At 51.5% G+C, this 22,231-nt stretch overlaps 11 protein-coding genes across 11 annotated transcripts; 5 read left to right on the top strand and 6 right to left on the bottom strand.

Moving 5' to 3' along the window:
* Nucleotides 1-526: 526 nt before the first annotated feature.
* Nucleotides 527-1,436, bottom strand: BKA58DRAFT_143309 (uncharacterized protein). The gene is made up of 2 exons (XM_046164636.1): nucleotides 1,332-1,436; nucleotides 527-1,263 (listed from the first exon to the last, which is right to left on the bottom strand). The coding sequence occupies exons 1-2, from the start codon at nucleotides 1,373-1,375 to the stop codon at nucleotides 780-782; spliced, it is 528 nt and encodes a 175-aa protein (XP_046025903.1). The 5' UTR covers nucleotides 1,376-1,436; the 3' UTR covers nucleotides 527-779.
* Nucleotides 1,437-2,267: 831 nt separating this feature from the next.
* On the top strand, nucleotides 2,268-2,575 carry BKA58DRAFT_438435 (Conidiation protein 6-domain-containing protein; the record flags this gene model as incomplete). Its single annotated transcript, XM_046173590.1, has 2 exons — nucleotides 2,268-2,325; nucleotides 2,376-2,575. The coding sequence occupies 2 exons, from the start codon at nucleotides 2,268-2,270 to the stop codon at nucleotides 2,573-2,575; spliced, it is 258 nt and encodes an 85-aa protein (XP_046025902.1).
* Nucleotides 2,576-2,807: 232 nt separating this feature from the next.
* Nucleotides 2,808-3,300, bottom strand: BKA58DRAFT_438434 (uncharacterized protein; the record flags this gene model as incomplete). The annotated part of the gene is made up of 2 exons (XM_046173589.1): nucleotides 2,808-3,041; nucleotides 3,103-3,300. The coding sequence occupies 2 exons, from the start codon at nucleotides 3,298-3,300 to the stop codon at nucleotides 2,808-2,810; spliced, it is 432 nt and encodes a 143-aa protein (XP_046025901.1).
* A 195-nt stretch (nucleotides 3,301-3,495) lies between these two features.
* On the top strand, nucleotides 3,496-5,149 carry BKA58DRAFT_143292 (N2227-like protein-domain-containing protein). The gene is made up of 2 exons (XM_046164635.1): nucleotides 3,496-3,709; nucleotides 3,771-5,149. Exons 1-2 carry the CDS (start codon nucleotides 3,624-3,626, stop codon nucleotides 4,972-4,974), a joined length of 1,290 nt encoding a protein of 429 aa, XP_046025900.1. The 5' UTR covers nucleotides 3,496-3,623; the 3' UTR covers nucleotides 4,975-5,149.
* Nucleotides 5,149-7,497, bottom strand: BKA58DRAFT_143279 (uncharacterized protein). Its single transcript, XM_046164634.1, has 2 exons — nucleotides 6,622-7,497; nucleotides 5,149-6,567 (listed from the first exon to the last, which is right to left on the bottom strand). Exons 1-2 carry the CDS (start codon nucleotides 7,298-7,300, stop codon nucleotides 5,324-5,326), a joined length of 1,923 nt encoding a protein of 640 aa, XP_046025899.1. The 5' UTR covers nucleotides 7,301-7,497; the 3' UTR covers nucleotides 5,149-5,323.
* A 650-nt stretch (nucleotides 7,498-8,147) lies between these two features.
* On the top strand, nucleotides 8,148-8,644 carry BKA58DRAFT_314194 (uncharacterized protein; the record flags this gene model as incomplete). The annotated part of the gene is made up of 3 exons (XM_046167465.1): nucleotides 8,148-8,343; nucleotides 8,396-8,467; nucleotides 8,517-8,644. 3 exons carry the CDS (start codon nucleotides 8,148-8,150, stop codon nucleotides 8,642-8,644), a joined length of 396 nt encoding a protein of 131 aa, XP_046025898.1.
* Nucleotides 8,645-9,727: 1,083 nt separating this feature from the next.
* BKA58DRAFT_400566 (uncharacterized protein) lies at nucleotides 9,728-10,368 on the top strand (the record flags this gene model as incomplete). The annotated part of the gene is made up of 2 exons (XM_046171601.1): nucleotides 9,728-9,817; nucleotides 9,949-10,368. The coding sequence occupies 2 exons, from the start codon at nucleotides 9,728-9,730 to the stop codon at nucleotides 10,366-10,368; spliced, it is 510 nt and encodes a 169-aa protein (XP_046025897.1).
* A 163-nt stretch (nucleotides 10,369-10,531) lies between these two features.
* BKA58DRAFT_143168 (amidase signature domain-containing protein) lies at nucleotides 10,532-13,588 on the bottom strand. The gene is made up of 9 exons (XM_046164633.1): nucleotides 12,701-13,588; nucleotides 12,237-12,640; nucleotides 12,089-12,188; nucleotides 11,746-12,037; nucleotides 11,579-11,694; nucleotides 11,348-11,527; nucleotides 11,201-11,298; nucleotides 11,068-11,148; nucleotides 10,532-11,015 (listed from the first exon to the last, which is right to left on the bottom strand). Exons 1-9 carry the CDS (start codon nucleotides 13,264-13,266, stop codon nucleotides 10,891-10,893), a joined length of 1,962 nt encoding a protein of 653 aa, XP_046025896.1. The 5' UTR covers nucleotides 13,267-13,588; the 3' UTR covers nucleotides 10,532-10,890.
* A 47-nt stretch (nucleotides 13,589-13,635) lies between these two features.
* On the top strand, nucleotides 13,636-14,705 carry BKA58DRAFT_438428 (uncharacterized protein; the record flags this gene model as incomplete). Its single annotated transcript, XM_046173588.1, has 5 exons — nucleotides 13,636-13,989; nucleotides 14,043-14,121; nucleotides 14,180-14,270; nucleotides 14,321-14,553; nucleotides 14,608-14,705. 5 exons carry the CDS (start codon nucleotides 13,636-13,638, stop codon nucleotides 14,703-14,705), a joined length of 855 nt encoding a protein of 284 aa, XP_046025895.1.
* Nucleotides 14,706-14,958: 253 nt separating this feature from the next.
* BKA58DRAFT_438427 (uncharacterized protein) lies at nucleotides 14,959-16,209 on the bottom strand (the record flags this gene model as incomplete). The annotated part of the gene is made up of 3 exons (XM_046173587.1): nucleotides 14,959-15,548; nucleotides 15,601-15,813; nucleotides 15,861-16,209. 3 exons carry the CDS (start codon nucleotides 16,207-16,209, stop codon nucleotides 14,959-14,961), a joined length of 1,152 nt encoding a protein of 383 aa, XP_046025894.1.
* A 726-nt stretch (nucleotides 16,210-16,935) lies between these two features.
* BKA58DRAFT_381787 (uncharacterized protein) lies at nucleotides 16,936-20,830 on the bottom strand. The gene is made up of 8 exons (XM_046170039.1): nucleotides 20,545-20,830; nucleotides 20,072-20,399; nucleotides 19,803-20,001; nucleotides 18,645-19,745; nucleotides 18,172-18,586; nucleotides 17,559-18,065; nucleotides 17,298-17,489; nucleotides 16,936-17,249 (listed from the first exon to the last, which is right to left on the bottom strand). Exons 1-8 carry the CDS (start codon nucleotides 20,547-20,549, stop codon nucleotides 17,012-17,014), a joined length of 2,985 nt encoding a protein of 994 aa, XP_046025893.1. The 5' UTR covers nucleotides 20,550-20,830; the 3' UTR covers nucleotides 16,936-17,011.
* Between the last annotated feature and the right edge of the window lie 1,401 nt (nucleotides 20,831-22,231).

Genomic DNA, 22,231 nt, shown 5'->3' with positions numbered 1-22,231 from the left:
ATATGCTTACGCAATCGTGTTTCGCGGTAGGATAAGTTTGGTGTTTGTGTTTCTGGTGAAACGAATTTTCTTTGCTTACAGAATGCGTTCCATGGCTGATCTGATCATCCGCGACAGGCATTGAAAGGCGGCAATGAGCGATCGGGAATGTGTGAGTCATCGCTAGAAGACGTGTAGCATACACGGAGCGCTGATATACAAGCAAAGTGTACATACTAAACCGCAGTATGGACGGGACAATGACCTGACTATCGGTTCTCATACTCACACGCATTTGACAGCAGCCGACACATTGGCTACAACTGCGTAAAGAGCTGCTTACATGTCGCCTTCAAAGTCTTGAGGCATACGTTACCAATACTCTTTACGCTGGACTTCGTAGAGTCTATTTCAGGTACCATGTCATTGGCTCGCGGCTTCTCGATACGTGAATGACCATTGATGGATGCCGCTTGATTGCGCAGCTGAACTATTCTACGACGTTGGTACCGAGCGGTGTGGATATCTCCAAAGGACAATTGAATGAGACCGCGCGTTCATCATTTCCGATAGGCCCATGTTTCGATATCATTACTTGCGCGAGCGTCGATAAGAATATGCGAAGGTGTTCTTACCGGCGACTTGCCGTTCGTGACACAGAAGTTGTAGTAAGATTATGGTTTCGGGCGCGAAAGACTGGCCTTGATACGCAGTAGACGTAATCAACACATTCGTGCTGTTAAAGAGATTGGAGATTGTGAATCGAGGAATAGCTGAGCCGCCGATATATTAGGCAAGCATCATTGATGGAAACTATACAATTCCTTCTCCGTTTCGGGTGGGAACGCAGCTTTGCTAGACGATTCAGGGATAGTTCCCGAGACCAACACGAAGTACTCTTGACTTGAAAACCGGGAGAAGGACATTGAGTATGTGGAGCGACGACACAATGTCTCCAAGCTCACCCGTGTAAGGTTCCGTATCAGCTTGGCATGGTCCTGATCTGCATGACTGAGAAGACACATCGTCAACGGGGACCAAGGCATTCTATCAGCGATATGACAGGCGATGGAGGAAATTATCTGAAACCAGTCTGCAATGACGCACCTGCTGAAACGCTGTTGTGGACGCGTAAAGATGAAGAGAACACAAGCACGTGACATGGTCTGACATAACTGTGGTCTCTGTAACTCCTGGGTGATCGGTAAAAAAAATACCATCCTTCCCTGGGCGCATTCCACTTGCCCGCATTTCGCGAATCGAGGTGTCACGGCTAAGCCGCAGCTAGTCGGTGTGCGAGGAAGTGTCAGCCTGGACGCACAGATGCTGGCCAGAGCGGAGGCATGACGAACACGATGACGGTCGAACAAAAGCAATATTGCGCTTGCGGTAACATGCCGCTGTGAGTCAGTTGTTCTTCGTAGTAACGGTGAGCATACCAGACGCCATAGGAGGTGTTGATCGCGATGGTTGAGCGGTCAGAACGCGAGATGGCTGCATGCAGCAGTTGACGCTAGCATCCCGAGGTCGCGTTCGCGTTGACGCCAGATCACATGCACGCGTCAATGACGTCAACCATGCCATTCAATCACATCGCATCTTTGTCCAAAGTGCATTGGGAGGCTCAGAGCGTTGCAGTAAAGTTTCGACTAGTACATCCAGGTCCTCTTCCCGTGCCTATGGCGACATATCTCTACGTACTAATCGGGGACCTGCATGCTCGATCTAAGATCGATCGCCTAGTGAGAGGGGTCTCCAGGAACTAGAGATATGGCATTTGCTATTGACCATGATGTAGATGGCTGTGCCTGAAACTTCCCCATGTTCCGGTCCACTTGGTAGCCACACTCATTGACGGTTCGCCCTGGACTATCACGGATCGAGAGGAGTTCCTGGAAGACCCCTTTAATCATGACCTCTTCACTGAACGCAAACGGCTAGTGACAGCGACATCGTGCCTGGAGCCTAGACTTTTCAGCCTGCGCGGCAGCGGGTAACGCAGTGAGACGAGAGATCTGCTAATCTCAGGCCTATCCAAGCATGCAGAAACCCGATCGTTGACGTAGCAAACTCCATGAGATAGACGTCGATCGTACGATACCTCGCATTGCGTCCTCAGAAGCATAGGAGACACGCTACGTGAAGACAGCTGAATGTGTATAAGAACACCTAGGTTCGTTCACTTCATACCCATCATCCAACTCAACCACTCAACCATTCAACCATCTTCCCATCTTCCACAACACTTCCAATCACCCAACACAAAACCTTCACCCATAAACATCAACATGTCTGCCAACCCAGGAAACGTCGTCGGAGGCCACAAGGCCAACCTCAACAACCCCAGTACGTCTTTCGCTCCGCCTCTTGCCAGACTTAATACTAACACGCTCTAGACACTTCCGACGAGTCCAAGCAGCACTCCAAGGAGGTGCTCCAGGAGATCGAGAACGGTGGGGACGCCAATGCTGTCTCATCCTCCGGTGGTGACAAGAACCCCAATAACGTCGCCGGTGGTCTCAAGGCTACTTTGAACAACCCCAACACCTCTGACGAGGCCAAGCAGAGTGCTAAGGAGAGACTTGGCCAGGAGTAAGCAGTTATGGAGTTTCGATAGAGACCTTGATGCCTATGGGCGGATCGAAGAGGAGGGAGGCATTGAGCCTAGACCAGCGACTCTGGTCGTGTAGCTTTATCCATGGATGATACCATCAACACAGCCTTTTTCACATGCATCTTGTTGTGATGGACCTCTAATCTGCAGGCCTTGCCAGCCCCGTTTGCAATGTGGCCACGTGTATAACCACTCCAGAGCCTGCTAGCTCTGCCTACTCTTCGTCCTTCTTCAGCAGCCCCATCACAACCTCAACCACTCTCCGGAAGCCCTCCATCTCTTCCTCCACTGTTCCTCCCATGCCCGCACTTGCGAAGCTCGAAGAGTTGCCCACATATACCGGCTTCCCTGTCTTGCGTGCGAGGACCTTGGATAACCGAGTCGCGAAGTCTAGTGTCCCACCGTGGGTGTAGAGGGGAGTGCTGAGGGTTTCGGCTGGTTTGGCTCTCTGTGAAAATCCATTAGCGCACATACTTGCGAGGGTGAGTAGATTATATGTGGTGTCTTACATTCGGCATCGCGTATACGAAAGAACCTAGAGGTGCAGAGGACGCGGATTCGGCAGTTGCGGTAGTAAGGAAGATCAGTAGGTTCTGGCCATTGTTGGTGAGCTGAAGGTGGATGTTCGTGTGTGGCGACTTTGGAAGGGGGAACGAGATTTCGATAGGCGCGTGCGACGCGTTGTCGTTCATAGTTGAAGCAGCCATTGCGGGTGTTGACACGGATTGTTGAGAGTGAAGTTGCGATGATGGACAGAGGCAGGTGGGGCAACATCGCGAACCTCACCCGCGAGATTGTCCCCGCAACAAAGTACTTGTGTGAGAGCACCCTCAGTCGTGTTGCATATACCACAATTAACTGAAGGACGCTCCATTGCAATAAGACTAAGGAACTAAGTTTCCCCTCGTTTTACTGGTACCAGACAACATCAACTTAGAAGACTAGGCCATTGCGCGAACGCGCCAAAACGGACAAAAGAGCTGCAAACTCGAAGAAGAGGTTGTGAAATCATTGATCTGTCGGATGAGACATGGAGGCGGAGATGCAAGAACCCTACGACCCCTCCACCGACCCCGAGGAACAAAAACTCATCATATCAGTCCTAGACTCCTTCCGGTACACACCCACATGCCTCTGCAACATATACTCATAAGCAGAAACACTGATCCCAGGGTAGCTCATACCGCCGCCTCGCTCACTACAACGGAACACACCTCCGCCGACGCGCCTTCTACTCCCTACCTCAAGCCCACTGGACACTGCTATCCCGCCCACCCTTCTCTCTCCTGTCAACGCTCTCTCAAGTCGATGACTTAATCGACAGCAATGCTGAACTCGCCGAGGCCATCTTTGCCGCCGGCTTTAAAGCATTCTTAGCACCCAATTTAGACAGCGACTGGGTGGCTTCGATAGTGCCAGAGAAGTATGCAAATGATGAGTACAAGATCTTCAACATCGTAATGGACGAGCTAGGAGTAAAGACCAGCCAAGGTGACGCTGAGAAAGCGCGAAGTTGCGTCAATCAGTTCTGGAGAGAGTGGAGTGAAGAGGGCGCATTGGAGAGGACCAAGTGCTTCGATCCTGTTGTGGCGGCGCTAGAGCAGGAATTCACGTCACGCACTGGCACAGTTTCAGATTCAGATCGCGCAAATCTCAAAGTCTTGGTCCCAGGTGTTGGACTTGGGCGTTTAGTCTTCGATATCTGCAGTGCTGGTTTCAGCGTGGAGGGGAATGAGATCTCGTACCATATGCTCATGGCAAGCGCGTTAGTCTTGAACGAGACCAAAGGAGCTGGGCAGTTCAAGATCGCTCCTTGGACACTGAACAGCTCGAATCACGTCTCTCGGGAAGATCAACTGAGAACGGTCACTGTGCCGGATGTACATCCAGCGACAGAGCTGGCGAAAGAGGGGCCTTCACAAGTGCCGGCAAGTGAGCGAATGAGTATGTCAACGGGCGACTTCTGCGTCGTCTATAGCCTGGAGGATTACGCAGGAGAGTTCGATGCGGTAGCAACCGTCTTCTTCATTGACACTGCACCGAACATTATCCGGTACATCGAGGCTGTTCACAACTGTCTAAAGTCCGGCGGTCTCTGGATCAACCTTGGCCCTTTACTATGGCATGCGCCACCGCGGAGAGACGAAGGTGAAGACGAGGCAACAGAGGATGAAAGGAGACGAGCCGATGTCGATGCGGGAATCGGGGATCCTGGCTCGGTGGAACTCACAAACGACGAAGTCGTAGCACTGGTCGAGCACTTTGGTTTTGTGATGGAGAGGCAGGAGCATGGGACGATTGAGACAGGTTATATATCCAACACGCGTAGTATGCTGCAGTCTACATATCGTCCTTCTTTCTGGATAGCAAGGAAGAAGTAATGGAACATATATGCCCGTGCATCACACAGTCTTGAATACTGTTCCACTCACGCTTCTCTTCACGGTGTCAAAATTTTCGATGTTATGCGGGTAGGCACAGCTTCAGTTATAGCGATTGTATTGTAAATTGATCGTTCATGAAAAGTGGCAAAGTAAAGCACGAAGAAGGGGAGAACCTGCTGCCCAAGCCTAGAAACCAAAGCAAGAGCGAATATGGTATCATGCAACAAATATACAAAGAAATGCAATCGAGAAACATATTCTTGCGCTCAGTTGGTAAAACTTCTGACACTTTTCTGATGTGACAGTAGAACAGAGACTGGCAAGCCTACAAAGGTGGCGACAAAGTTCAAGCAACCATGGTAGGACCTTTGCCTTCGGACCCACCCAACCGAGCGTTGGCGTGTGCGAGGCTAGACTGTGCAGCTTCTTGGAGCTGTGTCTCTACGTTACGTTCCCGCTCCCGCTCATGGGGGGTATTGCGGCCCGATGGTACCCGTGCATCGTGCGAGCCATCGCGCTGTTGTGGGGGTGGTTGCGTATGCTGGTCTGACGGATGATGAACTTGCTGATGCTGCGGAGTGTGCTGACCGTTACCGTGCGGGATGTGTGATGGCGTAAGCCCATGATTCGAAGGACTCATCATTGCAGCGGGACTCGCCGTGCTTGCGCGGTCGCCACTCTCGTGGTCACTAGTCTCACTCTGGCCATTGCTGGTGGTGCCAGGCGGGTACGTGTAGCCGCCACGCAACTCTCCCTCCTTGACCTCTTTCCACGAGCACTTGGCATGTTTCTTTGTACAGCCCACACATGCCGTGAGGTTCTTCAGACAGTCCATGTGTAATCTCCGGCAGCGATCACACGGTGGTATTATGCGTTCACCCTTGGCCAATCCTTCCATCCTGTGTACCATCTCAACCTTGAAAGGGCCCCCATCGTCCTTTTCGGGTTGCTGACTGGCGCGTTGACTTGAGGCAGGAAGTAGGTTGGATGGAGTGTTTGGTATCGGCACGGGCGAGTTCATCATGGAATGCAGCTCAGACTCGTTGAGGGGTTGCGATGGTCTTCCAATGTGCTGCAGGGACCCCTGAGGACAATCTGCGGGCTTGGGAACAGCCCTTGTGGGAATCGCTGCCGGGGTAGAGGGGTGAGAGTTGGTATGGCTGCCTACGGACGGCCTTCGCACATCAGCTGTGCTATTGGGCGGCTGCGAGGACGAACTCCGACCATTCGTGGTGTGGAACTTGGCCAACAATTCATGCCGGGTAGATGACGAAGTGCCATGACCGCGACTATGACTGTGGCCGTGACCGTGACCGTGGCCGTTGGCTTCATGATGTTGACGCGCATTGACTGCGACGAAACCACCGCCGCCGCCAGGTGATGTCTGGGAAGCCTGAGTGTGCGCTTGGCCATGCGCCTGGCTGTACCCTGAGCTCGGGGCGCTCGAGCTGCCGCCGTTCATAAGGGCGACGTTCGAGGGGCTCGTGGGCCGAGGAATTGTAGGAGCTGGGCTCGCGGTCGCTCTTCGATCGAGTATAGCCTGCTTGCGGCCCTTCAGTCTATGGTTGAGCTGCCGAGTGCGGGCAGCGACTGTGCGATGTTAGCCAATGTCGATGTAGGTTAGTGGTAGTCGGTCACACTCACCCTGATCGGCAAGTGAACATATCTGGCTCAGATTCTTCTCCAGTATCTCCATTGTGCCCAGCTCCTTCTCCTCGTCTTCGATGATAGGTTGAGGTGGGATCATCTTCTGCGGGATGCCAGATGATATCAAGACGAAATCCTCCTCTGAGATCTGGACCCGGCACTGCTTCGTGTAAAACTGGCAGACGCGCACACCTTCGCTCATCTGATCCAGCTGGAACTGCTCCGGCTTATTGCGCGCAAACTCGACCACGTCCAGCCAAGTCACAGTGGTCCCATCCTTTCCGTGACTCTTAAGCACGCGCGGCGGTCCGTCGAATAGCCGCTCGAATCGCTTGATCAGGATGGGTCCCAACGGTCTTGCGCCAAGGTTGCAGGCCATGCTCTCATGGCGATCGAGCACGCCCTGGTAGTCGCTAAGGACCGAGAGGATATTGGGTAGGGTGTCATCATTCGTTATCAGCGGCAGGTCCTTCTCGAGGTGTCTTGCGAGGTAGTTGATCTGGAGGTGGTTGTGGGTCTTAGCGGCTTTGGGGACAGGCGCGGCCGCAGCCAGGTGCATCTCATGCGAAGGACTGCGTTTGCGCTTGAGGTCGGCGGGCAGAGGCGGCACATGGTGTTGCGGTGGATGCGACGACATGGTGCGCTCAGCCGCAGCGTGCGATTCCGCGTTGGCCATACCTTGGCTTGGGTGGGAGGGATACCAGGTTGATGATTACTGCGAGGGCGGAGTGGACGGATGGCAGAGATTCGAGGGTGGAGCGGAGGACGCTAGGCGAGGAACAGCTCAGCACACTGCAGGCGCTCGCGTCTAGTCGCGAAGGCCCGAATTACAGGACAAGATACATAACGCACGAGAGAATCGCAGCGAGAGATGCGAGGGCGAGGGTGGAAAGCCAAACGGCTGCTCGGTGGCTGAAGAGCTCCGAACGGAACGCAGAGGGGCGGACAAGGGAAGGCACGCATCACCGGAAATAAGAAAGAGCTTTGCAGAGTACGCCTCCCAGCCAATCAATACGCGTCTGCAGCTAGCAGCGGCCCCGGCGCCGACCTGCAATGAATGCGCATCGCAGATGATTCAGATCCTGCCGCCCCTCCGGCAGACAGCCACTGAAGGCGCTGCAACGGGCGGACAGTCACGACAGGCTATTTGCAGACGTCCTCAAGCCTGTGGCAGAAGTGTGTGAGGTGCCGTCTGAGAGAAGAGGCCGACACCGAAGACCCCGGGCTGGCGTCGTAGTCGTCTGGAGGGATGACGAAAAATGCCGCAGGCCCACGCGTCCTGGGTGAATCTAGCTGCTACGATCCAAGCGCCACATCACGGCGGAGGTCTGGAAGCATGGCGGAAATGATATCTCCACCCCTGCGTCGCCTGACACCAAAGCCACTGCACGTGACCGGAATGTGGGGCGGGAGGAGCCTTTCCCGGAACGGCACAGACCACTACCTCTTACTGGGCGCGGCTGCTGCACGTCACCATAAGCTTCAACATCCAAAACGCGTCTCTTTCTCCCCACGCTACTACCATGTCTGAGCGAGGCGCATTCCGGGGTCGAGGCGGAGGTCGGGGCGGCGACCGCGGGGGACGAGGTGGCGGCCGTGGCGGTGCACAAGCGGGAGGTGCAGGCGGACAGGCTGAGCGCCCCAAGAAAGAGAACATTCTTGACCTGAGCAAGTACATGGACAAGCAGATCACCGTCAAGTTCAGTGGTGGACGAGAAGGTATGCAAGGCGGGACAATGGCGAAGGAGCGCTGGGAGCTAACATCTTGCAGTCATTGGCACACTCAAAGGCTACGACCAGCTTATGAACCTTGTTCTGGATGAGGTCAAAGAAGCCCTGACTGGTATGTACTTGAGGCATCACTGCACAATGACCTAGCTGACTTGACCCAGACGAGGACGGCAACATCCGGTATCGCAAGCTTGGCCTCATTGTCGCGCGCGGCACTCTTCTGGTCGTCATCTCCCCCGTCGACGGAAGCGAAGAAATCCCGAATCCGTTCATACAGGAGGAGGAATGAGCAAGAGACGATTAAGAGATATTCACTTCTTGCTCCAGACCTAGGGCGGCAGGCTCTGGGCAGAGCAGCGGCGAGGATCAGGGACGTTGGACGGGCAGTGATACCCAGTACGATACCCACGAGGCAGATGCAAAACGCAATTATGACACAGAAATGGTGTCCACACTATTACAGCTTGTCAGAGTTTCCATGCTCTTGAAGCCAATGGCCAAGCAATACACAAAAGTTATGAAGTCTGGTCAAAATCATCATTTGGATTTTTGAGTTCAGTATTTTGCTTCAGAGACGCAGCTGCAACAGTCATGTTAGGCTGTTATTAGCAGGCTCACTACAGAAGCCCCACTGACTGTGGCGTACTTGCGGCTGACCCTACCAAACAGGTCATGTCAGTGGTCGCGACAGACGTGGGTCATGCGTATGGTTCCAATCCAGTCCAGACGCCATCGTTTACCCACCTGCTAGAAGAGGTGATGCGCAGACAAGGCTGTATCCATACACGAAGATGGCTGCAAGCAGATAGCACTGCGTTGCTAAGGTGTGACCTCAATTACCTTGTGTGTATAGATACAGTTCTATTGCCAACAGCTAACGTATTCTTGTCGCAAACGCTACAAGGTTCGTTCACTTACGCGATTTGTTACTGTAGCCAAGGTTTTTCTCTATTTCATGTACGTCATGGTGCTACATTCGCGTCAGTCGATCGCAACATCGGAATTTTCGGAATGCTGTTCCGACAGTGTTCCTTTCACTCAACACAATCCCCCATCACCCTCGACCTTTAATCATCGGCGATCACCAAGCAAAGTCTGATCGAATCGCAGAACACCGGATCAAGTTGCCGACGTCAGGTACCCGCTCTTGTCAGCAGAGCCCATCACCACGGATGGCTTAACTAGCGCGGCTTGACATGACGTCGACTTGATGTCAAAGGTGGTGACGCTATCATATGGGATTATAGAAAGCCCATGTTGGAAGTTTACTTCACATAGCACACGACACTCATCTTCCTACCCAGCAATCTTCACATTTGCCCATTCACTACAGTTCAAAGCTCGCGCTACATATCAAATACACATCGCAAACATGAGCCAGAACCAGAACCCCGATGCTGTCAGCGATGGCCGCCAATTTGCTGGACACGTTGCGCCCAGTGAGCCCCTCATGTCAGGTGGTGTAAGTATACACAAGTTTCATTGATATGGTTACATGTCTTCACGTCGTTGTCTTCTGGACTCATTGAAGCCTCGATCAACGACACCAAGCTCTCCCTAACGAGATCGTTGAACCAGACTAACAAACCTCAGCATCAACCCGGAAAGCTCGTTGGTAATGATGCCGTCCCAGAGTTCAACGCACAAACCCTCCCCGCTGGCACCGCCCCAGCATCCAAGACCTTCCAGCCCAACCCTGACCTAAACAACCAAAAGTTGTACCACCAAGCCTCCGACACCCTTCAGGGCGCCACTTCAGGTGACGTCCACACTGGTCTCGGCCACCCAGGCCAAGGTCAGACATCTCAAGACCTCCACGATGGATCCAGGAAGGGCCAGGGCCTGACCGGCCTGGCTAGCAACGTTAAGGACCAGACAACTGGTGGTGGTATCAGGTCACTGAAGGATGACCCTACACATGCGGCTCAGAGGAATCTCGACGATGTACCTACTGGCCAGAGGGGTAACGTTGGTGGCCCCCCTGCTCAGGAAAGGGAACCTTCCTCTGCTTAGATGTATTCTTCATGAAGGATGGTTGTATGATCGCATGAGTTGCAGCAGGGCTGTATTGATCAGTCTCTGCTGAAGCATCAAAATATTGTCTTGGATGCTACAATAGCCTGAGGTTAGACAGAAGTAATGAAATGATCGAGCGAGGACACCACATCACCACCGTTTACTTCAGTGATGCGAGCGAGCGATTATTGTATTCACCAAAGCTTGGTTCACGCTCTATTTGAGGATGTTCATTACGCTCCGTCGCTTACATTCACCCTTATTGTACGACCTTTTCGATACCAGTAGAGGGCTAAACTGGACTTGAACACTTCTTTGATGATACCCACTTGCTTCATCTCATGTACTTGTCTTAACGCTCCGTCACGCGATATAGTGCTCAGTGGTAGCAGACGCGTCTCCATTGACAGAGTCTCCTGCACGCGAGTCGTGCTACAAGAAGAGTATAGGAACTAATCCAGCGCAGATGTCTATATATGAACCGGGAACAAGTGTATACGCCTTAATCACCCTCTGGCTTCAAAGCGAAGGAGACGCTTTATGATCCACCGGAAACGAAGTTGGCCCGGTCAACACAGTATCACGCATCTCGGGAGTTCGTTCCAAAAACTCTTGGAGAAGCTCGAGCATGGCGCTTTCACTCCCTTAAAATTGTTAACAGATCATTCCATTGAACACAACCATCGATGAACATACCTTGTGGGCCTACTACGGCAATGGCACCAGGGAGGTATTCTACGTTACCCGTAACTGCCGATTTATACGGATACTGGCCATCTGAGATGTGTGAGTCAAGCCTTGGATCGTACTCTCGTAGATCGTGGCTTACAGGGAATGGTGAAGAATGGCAAGCCCGCAAGAACAGCCATAACATTTGGCTTATATCCAAAGCCTTGCTTCTTGCTCGCGCCTTCCTCCAGTGATCTTCTGCGCGATGTCAGCTTTGTGTAGCTCATTTTTTCACCAGCTCGCTTACTTGAGATACTCATGTCGATCGAAGGGTTCGGTGTCTCCGTTCGGAAAGATGAGTATCTTGTCTAAAGTCTTTCCATCGGATGGTTGCGGTAGTATGGCAGTACGCATCCAATCTCCAAAGGTGTTTCGCTCCTTGACGGCTTGCTCATATTGTTCTACCGTGAGGTTCTTGCCAAGAGACCTGGCCGAACGATTAGCTCAAGTGTACTTCGTCTCCACCATAATGACAGACCATTTGTACTCGATATACGGGTCGGCGAATGCCTTCTTGTGAAAGATTTGTTTGTAGTCGCGGAGGAATGGTAGGCAGTTCTGGTAGCAGTCGTACAGCTGAATATGAGCAACGGTCTGCTATGTGCGTCAGCAAGGATTCGAGAGAATGAAAGCCGAGATGCTCACGGTATCTAGGTACTCCTTCAGTGAGCTCCCACCAACGACAGCTTGTTGCCTGAAAAGGCCGTCCACGTCAAGCTTCTTCCGTTTGGCCTGGAGAAATTCTTCCAAATGGCGTATGAAAGGCTCAATATGAGATAGATACATCTCGTCGGATCCGGAGAAGACATCAGTAGGGTACAACAGCTCGATACTGGCCGCGCACAAGTTGCTGGTAATGTCGCGAGCACCCAACGTTCGAGACAGAGCCGTAGCTATCTGAATGCTGCGTGTGAAGAAGCCGACCGTATCGATTAGCCTGTGCACGTGTTAGTTTGATGTACAGATGAGACTCATGGTGTATTTTCACTTTGAGACTGGTACGGTGCCCTCCGTCGATATGCTCCCTAAAGAAGGTCGAAGTCCAAATACGCCATGATCAGCCGCAGGACCTACCACACTCCCAAATGCTGAGAACTCGTTAGTTGTATAAGATTTCGAACAGTAGATTGACTGACTATCGGTTCCCAAAGTGGCGTCTATCCAGTCGTACGCCGATGCTGCAGTGGCGCTTCCCGCGCTACTGCAACCAGGGTCTTGATACCCATCGCCCCTAGGACTGAAGGGCGGAAAAAAGTCAATCCAATCCCGGGCATTTTCTCCGGAAGCGAATTGAACTGTCTTTGTTTTTCCTACAATCACTGCCCCGGCCTCTATAAGCTTCTCAACACACACAGCGCTACGTGCTTTCTCTGCATAGAGAGCTTGATAGGCACGGTTACCGGCGCTTGTTCGCACCCCTTTCAGATCAATATTATCCTTGATAGCTATTCTCATGCCAGATAGAGGCTTGGTATTGGAAGGTCGATCATAATAGCAACGACTGGGAACTGGAACAGCAGCTGTTCCGGGGATGTTGAATCTGAGAACAACTTATCAGTAGAGCCAGATGTGGATGATGTTGGTATACGGAAGTACGCACGTATTGTCTCTATGCTCATCTGGAACCACTGGAAACTGGAAAGCTTCGTTGGCGTCTTCGAACAAACGCCATGCTTCCCGAATGCCAACATTCGAGGCAAAATATGGCCCACCACGAAAACTATCATCGTGCGCAGTCGAGTTCACCGACACAGCATGTACGCTTTGAGTCTTCCAGTCGTTCAGTATGCCGATGCTCGACTCGTCCAGATCAAATGCATCAGTCTGCGTGAGGAATAGGAAGTACACATGTTGAAGAAAATCCGCATTGAATACATCGTCTGTCTGGAGCCAAGAGTTGACGGTTGAGGACAGGACTGAATGCGAGGCATGCGTTGCGTCTTCGAAGACCAACAAAGATATTGGGAGAGGCCCGTCGCTGAAATCAGGCGCGTTGCCAAAGATCAGGCGGCGGGAATCTGCGGGTATTGGCGCTAAGCTCGATGGGACATAGTACGGAATCGTTCCGACGCGAGTAAGCGTCGCAGTAGGAAACGTGGACATCGTTGATCGCAGGTTCGGTCTGTGAAGGGATGAAAATACTGAACGACGCAGTGAACGAAGCATGAGTTTTGAGCAGGAAGAAGAGTCGAAAGGCTGGGTAATCGTCACCAAGTGTGTACGACTGCGGCTTTACCCTGGCCCCCACGACGGGACAGTACAGGGGTTATGTGATGAACTCAGGCGACATGCAGTGTACATATGAGGTGGCGCAAGGCAATGGTTGCCCGCTCTCTTGGTGCATAGTAATGCGTTGACAACGAAGCAGGCTGAACGCCAATGGCATTGCCCCTCAACAGACCGGTCAGACGATTCCGGTCGAGCCTTCCGTGTGTCCAGAGCCGCATAGCGGGACATCGCGTAAAAAGCGGAGGCAGTCACCACGCAAGGCAAACTAGACTGTTAACAGACTCACGCTGATACCATACTACGATCATGACTCTCGTGAACCCCGTCCAGAGTGCTGGCAGTCTTTGTTACCTGAAGTACGACGATCGTTTTAAACACGAGAAGCCTTTCTTCATCCGTTTCCCTATCGACGACATACCTGAAGCCAAACAAACCAACCTTGAGTTTGACTATTACAACGTGAGCATTGAAGATATACGCGGACGAGAGTCGCAGTTCAAACTTGACGAATATGGTTTCGAGCTTGCGAAATTCCAGACACGGTTCAATCATGAAGACTTCGAAGACTTCCGCGAGAACTCCAAGACATATTTCAAGGAGATCGAGGACTTTCTGAAGAAGAAGTTAGGCGTGACCTGGGTAGAGGTGTATGACTGCACGGTGGGAAGAGCCAGATATGTTCTACTCGAACATGTTACTGACCTGATCAACAGATACGTCGACGCACTCCTGAGTTCCCCGCAGCGCAATTTCAAGAGAAGCATGTTCAACCTATCCGGGCTGTTCACGTCGGTAGGTTTCTTGTGTGATATTGCGATACAAACAGTGAGACAGTTGCTGACAGTGCCAGACTCGTCTCGAGGCGAACGTGTCAAACAAGCTCTTCTTTCGCTTGAGAAGGCAGGTCTCGACCCGCGGAAAGGCCGTACGCAGATGATAGGGTACGCTTGTCAGACTCTCATCCAAAGAGATTATATGTTAATAGACTCAGGGTGTGGAAGCCTCTTAATGGGCCGGTGAAAGACTGGCCTCTAGCCGTATGCGACTACCGGAGCTGCGACTCAAGTGACATTGTCGATGTGGATCAGGTATACGCAGACTCAATCGGTGAGGGTTGCAACATCTACTACAACGACAAACACCGTTGGTACTTCGCCAGTGACATGATGCCACATGAGGTATGGATCATGAAGCAAATGGACTCAAACCCGAATGCAGCAGACTGTAAGTAGGGATTGACAGTATGCAAATCATGTCACTAACTTTGAGTCTCGCTAGATTGTGCGCACGCAGCTTTTCCCCATCACGAAACGAACATTCTGGCTGAGATGAGAGAGAGCGTCGAGATTCGTTGTGTCTGCTACACGTCCGATTAAGGGACAGTCGTCTGAGGAGATTGCACAGTGCTCACATAATGCATACTTCTCATCCGACGAAACACGCGGAAGGATATGTTTTTGTAAGAGTGGATGGGAGAGCGGCTAAATATTTGTAGGAAAGCAAACACACAATCAAGCAGTGATTTCCGTTTCATCGTAGTGAACAGAATGTATATGGTCGAAACGGCGACCCAATGTGTGCGCAGCATTGATTTAAAGTGTCTGCTAGATTTGAGTATTGTATGCGGGATCATCGCCTACGTTGAGGTCCCGAAAGGATGCACCCGTCAGCACACTCCGGATCCGTGCTGTTGTATGCGATTTGTCCGACACTGCCACCAGGCTCGATGCTGGGATCCCGGGGGCTCTGGAACATACGTCCAGTCTCTGGTGAAAGTAGCGTCTCGATAATGTCACCAAAGGGGTTGCGGATGTGGGCGATAGGCTGGCCCTTGGTGACTGGCTCATCGACCTGTACGAGCCTCTCAACGAAGCCTCCGTATTGCGACCACGTGTCGTGGAAGGTGGTGATCATGTATGTGTTGCTGAGATCTGGCTCCACGGTCTCGTTTGTACCCGTCATCTTGAGGTCGACCATGACGCGGTTCACGTAGTCGACTACGCGGTCAATCAGGCTATTGTTCCAGACCTTTGCTTGTCCCATCTCTACCGTGAGCGAGGGAATGCCGTAATCGACAAAGGTTGTCTCGATGGACCCTGGCTCACCAGGATCAATCTTGAGGGTATCGGGTTGGAGGAGTTTGGCGAGGCGCTCGACGTAGGGGAGGCGGAAGTCGGAGTAGCACCACAGCGAAGTCTCTCCGCCGGAGCTGGGTGTATCTGCAATGATGTTAGTATTGCTTTGCTCCGGATTGAATGTGGTAGGCCTTACGCAGGTCAATACCGACGTCAACATTTGATGTGTTGGCCCAAATCTGGTTCCAGATGTTGTACGCCAAGATGTCGGGGCCACTGCCTCCTTCCATGGCCGAGACACCCGGGAAGATGCGGTTGACGTTCGTGAGAGAACCACTGGCGCCAGACGTGAAGTAGTTTCGCTGGTTGAGGTAGATTCCCATGGGGTTGACCGTCGGGATGCCAATGACTCGATGAACGTCAGCAATGATCTATACGAAGATTCAATATATATACCTGTGCCATTGAGCGTCGCGACTTGGTCTTGAAGCTGCTCAAACATGCGCTGAACCACGCGAACCGGGTTCAACTCATCGCCGTGGATGGAAGCTGAGAGCGACAGCTTCTTGCCCGTGTGCAGACTCTCCGGGGTTCCTCGCGCAACCATGATGGGGATGTGCACGGGATGCCCGCCATTGAGCTCACCCGCTCGCATGTAGTACTTGGACACGGTTTGCGGAGGCACATCAGCGAGTTCGAGACCGCTGATGACCGGGACGCCATTCACAACATCGCCGGTGAAGTTTACAGCAGAAACGCTGCCGGCGAGGACAGCCGTGGCTGCGGCTACGCGAGAGATGTGCATGGTCGCGTTAGTTGGCTGAGGCTACGCAAGTACAATCGACATGTCCGACTCACCAGCTCTACTTTATAGTGCTGACTTCTCGCGATAAGAGACCAGCCATGGTAGTTTCCATGGTCCTGACTAGCTCCGCTCTTTGCGCAAAGAGGAAGGTCCACATGGGTTTTGTCCACAGAAGTGACGATGCCCAGAAGCGACTGCATGCCAATGCTCGGCGCGCCTGTCAGGCCGAACCCAAGTTCGCGGATTGCGGTGTAAATCATCGTGCATTATAGCCGGTTCCTGGCGATCGTCCCGTTGTCGGATGGCGATAGTCACGATGTGGGGATGCGATAGTCACGATATGGGGACGCGATAGCTCTCAAAGCAAAGTTGTGTTCGTGGATTTCGAGTTGATGATGTGATTTCGATAGCTCGCGCGAGTCATGTAGTGCCAGTATCGATAAGCCCTCCGTCAGCACTGGACATCACGGTGACCCCCCAACTATCGAAGTTTTCATCAATCTCGGCGTTTCGGAACTACTTGTAATCTGACTACCAGACCTCATTTCCTTGTGACTGACGTTGTCGTCTATTACGCGTTGAACTCATTTGCTTACCTATGCATTTTGGCAAGACCTCAGGCACTCATTATGCACCTGGCGTGCCCAGGTGGCGTGCACTCTACGCTCACCTTTTTAACAGTCTGCACGTATGCATTCCTGCGCCAACATATGTATGATACCGATATGTTGATCAAGACAACATACAGAAAAGACAATGACTTATTGCTAAAGCGACGCATAACGCTCTATAGGTCTGAAGCTCACCAAGCCCAATAAGGGACCAACATATCATAAGCATCCATGTCATCGTCCACCCCTGGGTCGATGCCCTTGAGGGTATATCTACCATGCCTTGCTTGATCCATCAGCTTTTCGCCTTCGAGCGGGTCGCCGTAGCGTACAAGCACTGAACCGAGTTTGTACCGCGTCCGGATAATGTGCGACTCCATGGAGACGTGGGTCGTCTCGAAGATGGCCAGTGCGGCACGAAATTGCTCACTGGACACAGTCAGATCGGGTGTGCGCTGCAGCGTGAACCTTACTTACATAGCCCCATTGGTATCGCCTCTCCACTCATAGTGACAACCAATCCGGTGAAACAGAACGCCGGTCTCGAAATGTTTCTCACCCCAAGTCTGTACTTGAAGCTTGAAAGCAAGTTTGTGCGTATCGAAAGCGGCCTCCCATCTTTGCTGTGCAAGATATACGTTTCCGAGCACCCGCAAAGCAAAATTCCGGCTATTCAGAAATCAGCCCAGATTCAATCATAGTAATGTGGATGTGAACGCCTCGTTCGAGCACACTCACGCGCGGCATGCCTGGAAGTCCTGACTATTGACATCCAATGCGGTTTGCGATGTTGCTAATACCCAATTTAGCGTCTGCTCCGCTTCATCCAGCTTGCCGGTCTTCCACAAAGCCCAGCACTTGTTCACAAATGCGATAGCAAGATTGATGACATCGTCCTTATAGTATTTCAGCAGGATTGCAAGATTCTTGTCATGCCATATGAAAGCCTCATCGTAGTGACCAAGTTGTTGTGTCGCGACAGCCATATGTTCGTAGGCAATGGCGACCTTTTCGTTGTGGGCCTCAATCACACCGCTGTTGATCGCCTCTTCATAAAGTCGGATTTCTTCACTAAAGTACTTTACCGCACCTCCTGCATCGTCCGAGTTACGATGTATGGTCCCCAGCGTGCCTTCGAGGAATGCAAGTTTTGTCAGGTTAGTGTCTCGTTCCTCGTTGTAGATGTTACGCGCAATCTCAAAATAAGGCTCAGCTGTTTTGTACAGCCCACGATGATGCAGATACCTAGAGAGCGGTGAGCATTCTATCTAGATGGGACGGAAGTTTGCGTCATGCAGGCTCTGAAATTCGCAAAGGGAGCGAGGTCAGGAAGCTGGAGAGAAGATCTTACCAGAAAAGGTGCTCCAGCAGGTCGTAAAGTTCCGGGGAAGGGGCTAGGTGAAGCTTGAGGTCTCTGTATCTGCTTAGAGCTGTGAGTACATGCGGATAAAACTGGTCCCCCAGCTTTCGAATCTCTTCGAATCCCCTCTTTTGCGCAAGACTCTTTGTTGGAAAATCATGATGCAGAAGTTGTATGGTTGTAACAAAAGCGTCAGCTTTGAGACTATCGTCCAGCTTGGTGATCGAGAAGTCTTGAAGAACTCGATGTATCTTGAGAATGTCTTTGGCACGGTCGACCGTAACAAGATGATGCTTTTGCAAAGCCTGTATGCTGTCACCCCATGGCAATGGTTGTGAGAGGTACTGGAAGTCTTTCACAAGGTTGACTTCTTGTGATGTGTCTTTCAAAGATGATTGAGGGATGCCTGGAAAGATATCAGACATTAAGAACTCTTATTACGATAATCTCGAGGTTGTTTTTACCATCAGGGTCCCAGAATGCAAGCAAACTAAGAGTTCGAGCTGCATCTGCGTGATTGCTCTTCAACAAAGCGACGTTCATTTCCCAAACAGTCGCCATAGTATGCTTGTAGGCTGTGGTTGAGCTTGGTTTGGATTTGCTGTGAAGTTCCGAGCGGTTGCCGAAGCTATCGTATGTAGCAAGAAGCGAGCTGAGTGAAAAACCTGATTCCTCAATATAGCCTGACATCTGGCTCAAAGCTAGCGGGAGATGACCAAGACGATTCGCTAACTCTTCGGCAGTATCTTGTGCTTGCGAGGTCGTGCGCTCTGGTAGGCGACCCAGCAACATCTCAATCGATGCCTTAACGCCCAATGGGCCTAGAGGTATATGGTGCGGAATGCTAAACTCCCGCTCCAAGCGGGCTGCACGAGTCGTTATCAAGATGGAACCAGACGTACCCTGAGGCCAATAGTCTTCTTGCAAAAACTTGTAGTCCTCGTCGGGTGCGTTGTCAAATATGACCAACCAGGAACTCGACGTTTTACGGAGCCATTGAAGAACATCGCCGCTCATCTTAGTGGCATCAGCAGTAGAATTGGAGCGTGCTGATGGCATGTTCAGGGTGCGTGCAATTTTCGAGAAGGATGTTTGAGTCTTCTGTGGCGTCTCGGCTGCAACCCATAGGATAGAATCGAAGTCGGCCCAGGTCTCGTACGCAAACTGTAGTGCGAGTTCTGACTTCCCTTGGCCACCAAGACCGTGAAGCACAACTGCTTTGGGTATCAACTGGGATGTATTGATGTTGGCGTTGGCTGCTGGAGATAGTTGCGCTCGATGTATGGGAGGTTGAATGAGGTACGTCCTCAGTTGTTTAAGCTCCTGCTCACGCCCGACAAAACCCTGATTCTTGGAATGCGGAATATACTTCGCTGGCTTGACTCCCGAGAAGTCGTCCGGCGGCGCTTTGAGCAGACTTTCGAGTGTATCTTGGCGTGTTTTAGCCACTTCCTGTGCTGCTACACGCCCTTCTTCTTGCATCTCTTCGATTTGGACGCCGATCCTGTCACTCTTTTTCTTGAGCTTATGTTTGAGCTTTCCCAAGACACTTTTGGCAATGTTCTCTGCGTAAAAGTTAGCCAGTGTGGCTGTAACAATATGTTCTGTAGTCTTATACTTACTGATAGTATTGGTACGGAGGTAGTTGATTATGTATATCGAGAATTCCGCGAAACTTTCGTACAAACGCACGAGCGCCCTTTCATATGCTGGAGCCATCGGGAACACTGCATGTAGCCGTTGAAACCTGGGAAAGTGGCGGCAGACCTTCTCTAGAGTTGTGGCCACAAGCTCGACCACCTCATCCGTAATGGTAGCTATCTGTTTGTTGCGTGCGGTCAGTAGCCGCAAACGATCAGAATGTGACCCATGTCTACTAGATATAGCTCACCTCAAGGACGACCCTGATACTACCCCACACAAGGCATGATACAGTGGGATCTGATTGAACAAAGACGTCGATTGCTTTCGAAAATGGTCTGAGGTGGTCAATGATGCGATGACATCGACGGAGGAACTTGTTCATGCGCTTGTCGCTGTACTTCTTTTGTAGGCCATCCACGAAATCTTGCAGCTCTCCAGCTGATCTGAACTTCTCAATTTCACTCCAGTCATTGTGTTGAAGCCTGTTCTTGCACGCCGCGATAGCTCTGTCCCACTCTGGGCTGCGGGGTCGCGTTGGAGGGGCAGTGGCAGCCGTAGCCGCAAATGGAGTTGCGCTAGTCGTTTGGGCATCAGCCAGAAATCAGTAAATAGAGCTCTCACCACCTGGGCAAGCTTGCTGCGTCAACACATTGACACGCTGTACATTTCAGCCATCGCCATCCTATGAGAATAAGAAAAACACCATCAAAATATACTTACTTCATGTTCAGAGGCCCGATTCGCAGCCATGCCAATCGCAAACGCGCCTACGCAAAAAGAAATCCAATCTAGCCTTGGTTGATTGCGATTCGTCTAGATGAAAGCATGCCGGGTAAGGGTGAAGTGGTGCTGTTGTCTTTCCACCTAGATTATGCCTTCACTCTGGTCAAAACAAGCTACGAGCATCCTTCAAAGTACCAAGAGGGATGTGTCGCCTCAGCCTTCCAAACGTTGGCGAGGGGCCAGGATTCAGCCTTGTACCGCCCCCACAGCCTGAACAGCCACGAAATCTTCCAGTGTAGAAAGGCTCGGAAATGGCCACCCTCATGAGTTCGTGTTCATCACAGACGCTTCGCTGAGACAGTACGTCTCAGCCAATCGTTCATACGGATATGCACTCATCCGCATCGCAGTTGCGCATGACCAAGCGATCCAGCACGAAGAACGCCGGATTCAGTAAGTGATTAACGAGGAAAAGCAAATCACCACGGCAGTGTAGCCCTGAGCTACTCGACCGGTGAGTCAAGAGGCTGTGAGATTAGAGGACAAGGAGCCGTTCGGTCCAACCGTCAATCTGTACATGCAAGCCTCGTCACACACGGCTGCATCAACAACAAGCGTATCGGGCGCTGAAGTTGCCTTACCTTTCTCTCGTCCGTGATTAATTGGTCGACTGTGTATATGCGGCACTTGTGTGCAGCAGCAGACCTGGTCATGTAGTACGCGACTAGCTTTCGCCGGTCAACGCATTACAACATGATTGCTTCAGGCGTTTTGCTGATAACGTTTACCCCTCATTCAGCCTCATACCCGCTCTTTGGTTTGGCTGCTAAATAAGTGTTTGTACTGCATCGCCCACTTTGTTAGACCCTCGTTCTCTTCTGGACTGTCTCTAGTCAACCATCAATTTACCCTTTATAGTTCCATCTACACAGTACCGCGTCCGAAATGTTCGACCGTCCCGACTGGCAACCTGCCCCAGACCTAGACCAACCTTGGCGAGCCTGGTACTACAAGATAGAAGAACAAAAGGCCCAAGCCACGCCCGAAGAGCTTGAAGCAAAGCCTTGGCTTCAGGTGCAGGATTCTGCCATGCCTCACGACGTTGTTCTTGACAAGCCGTTTTACAAGTGGATGTCTGCGGAAAGTTGCAAGCACATGTACCTCTGCAACCAGGGTAGATAGATCTTGTGAGTACCACATCAGAACCACAGTATATCGTGAGTTCAGCTGACGAATGTTGTCATAGATCGTCCCTACCACAAGAGATATACGTGCATGGCATTCAACAGCACTGATGGTCACGACCTTGTGTTTCTCCTGAGCCGCTTACTATAGTAGGCACTTGTTTGGGATGAGTGTCATTCGTTTGCAACATCATCCTGGACGGAAGAAGCAGTGGTTTGGATACATTGGATACAAAGGACTTGTATTTAGTTTTGACGTGGGGGGACCGACTTCGTTCAGTCAAGTCCCCACGGAAGCTATGACATACGACGATCATTAAAGTCTGGTCTCTTGTCGGTGTCTACTTTATACTAACTTGAAGTCAACGATCAATTCGTTGAGAAACCACCGTTCTAGGTACCAGATCTAGCTCTATTTTGCCAATCTAAGCAGTCCACATATATAGTCCATAGTAATGCAAACTGGGTATATTGCGCGACCATCTTTCGAAGCTTGTCCT

Source organism: Alternaria rosae (genome assembly GCF_020736505.1).
Source record: "Alternaria rosae strain MPI-PUGE-AT-0040 chromosome Unknown BKA58scaffold_4, whole genome shotgun sequence".
Classification (NCBI taxonomy): domain Eukaryota; kingdom Fungi; phylum Ascomycota; class Dothideomycetes; order Pleosporales; family Pleosporaceae; genus Alternaria; species Alternaria rosae.
Note: the sequence above shows the minus strand (reverse complement) of the source record. Positions and strands in the feature narration are given on the sequence as shown.

Bases quoted from the DNA above. Each gene is read 5' to 3' on its own strand.
- BKA58DRAFT_143292 (XM_046164635.1), top strand. From the start codon at position 3,624: ATGGAGGCGGAGATGCAAGAACCCTACGACCCCTCCACCGACCCCGAG. The intron at 3,710-3,770 runs GTACACACCCAC...ATCCCAGGGTAG, and splicing joins TCAGTCCTAGACTCCTTCCG to CTCATACCGCCGCCTCGCTC.
- BKA58DRAFT_381787 (XM_046170039.1), bottom strand. The intron at 20,002-20,071 runs GTGAGCTATATC...CGCAACAAACAG, and splicing joins GTATCAGGGTCGTCCTTGAG to ATAGCTACCATTACGGATGA. The intron at 19,746-19,802 runs GTAAGTATAAGA...ACTTTTACGCAG, and splicing joins CCTCCGTACCAATACTATCA to AGAACATTGCCAAAAGTGTC.
- BKA58DRAFT_143309 (XM_046164636.1), bottom strand. From the start codon at position 1,375: ATGTTACCGCAAGCGCAATATTGCTTTTGTTCGACCGTCATCGT. The intron at 1,264-1,331 runs GTTCGTCATGCC...CACACCGACTAG, and splicing joins TTTTGTTCGACCGTCATCGT to CTGCGGCTTAGCCGTGACAC.
- BKA58DRAFT_143279 (XM_046164634.1), bottom strand. From the start codon at position 7,300: ATGGCCAACGCGGAATCGCACGCTGCGGCTGAGCGCACCATGTCGTCG. The intron at 6,568-6,621 runs GTGAGTGTGACC...AACATCGCACAG, and splicing joins ATGTTCACTTGCCGATCAGG to TCGCTGCCCGCACTCGGCAG.
- BKA58DRAFT_143168 (XM_046164633.1), bottom strand. From the start codon at position 13,266: ATGCTTCGTTCACTGCGTCGTTCAGTATTTTCATCCCTTCACAGACCG. The intron at 12,189-12,236 runs GTCAGTCAATCT...ACGAGTTCTCAG, and splicing joins CGCCACTTTGGGAACCGATA to CATTTGGGAGTGTGGTAGGT. The intron at 11,299-11,347 runs GTAAGCGAGCTG...GACATCGCGCAG, and splicing joins GATCGACATGAGTATCTCAA to AAGATCACTGGAGGAAGGCG.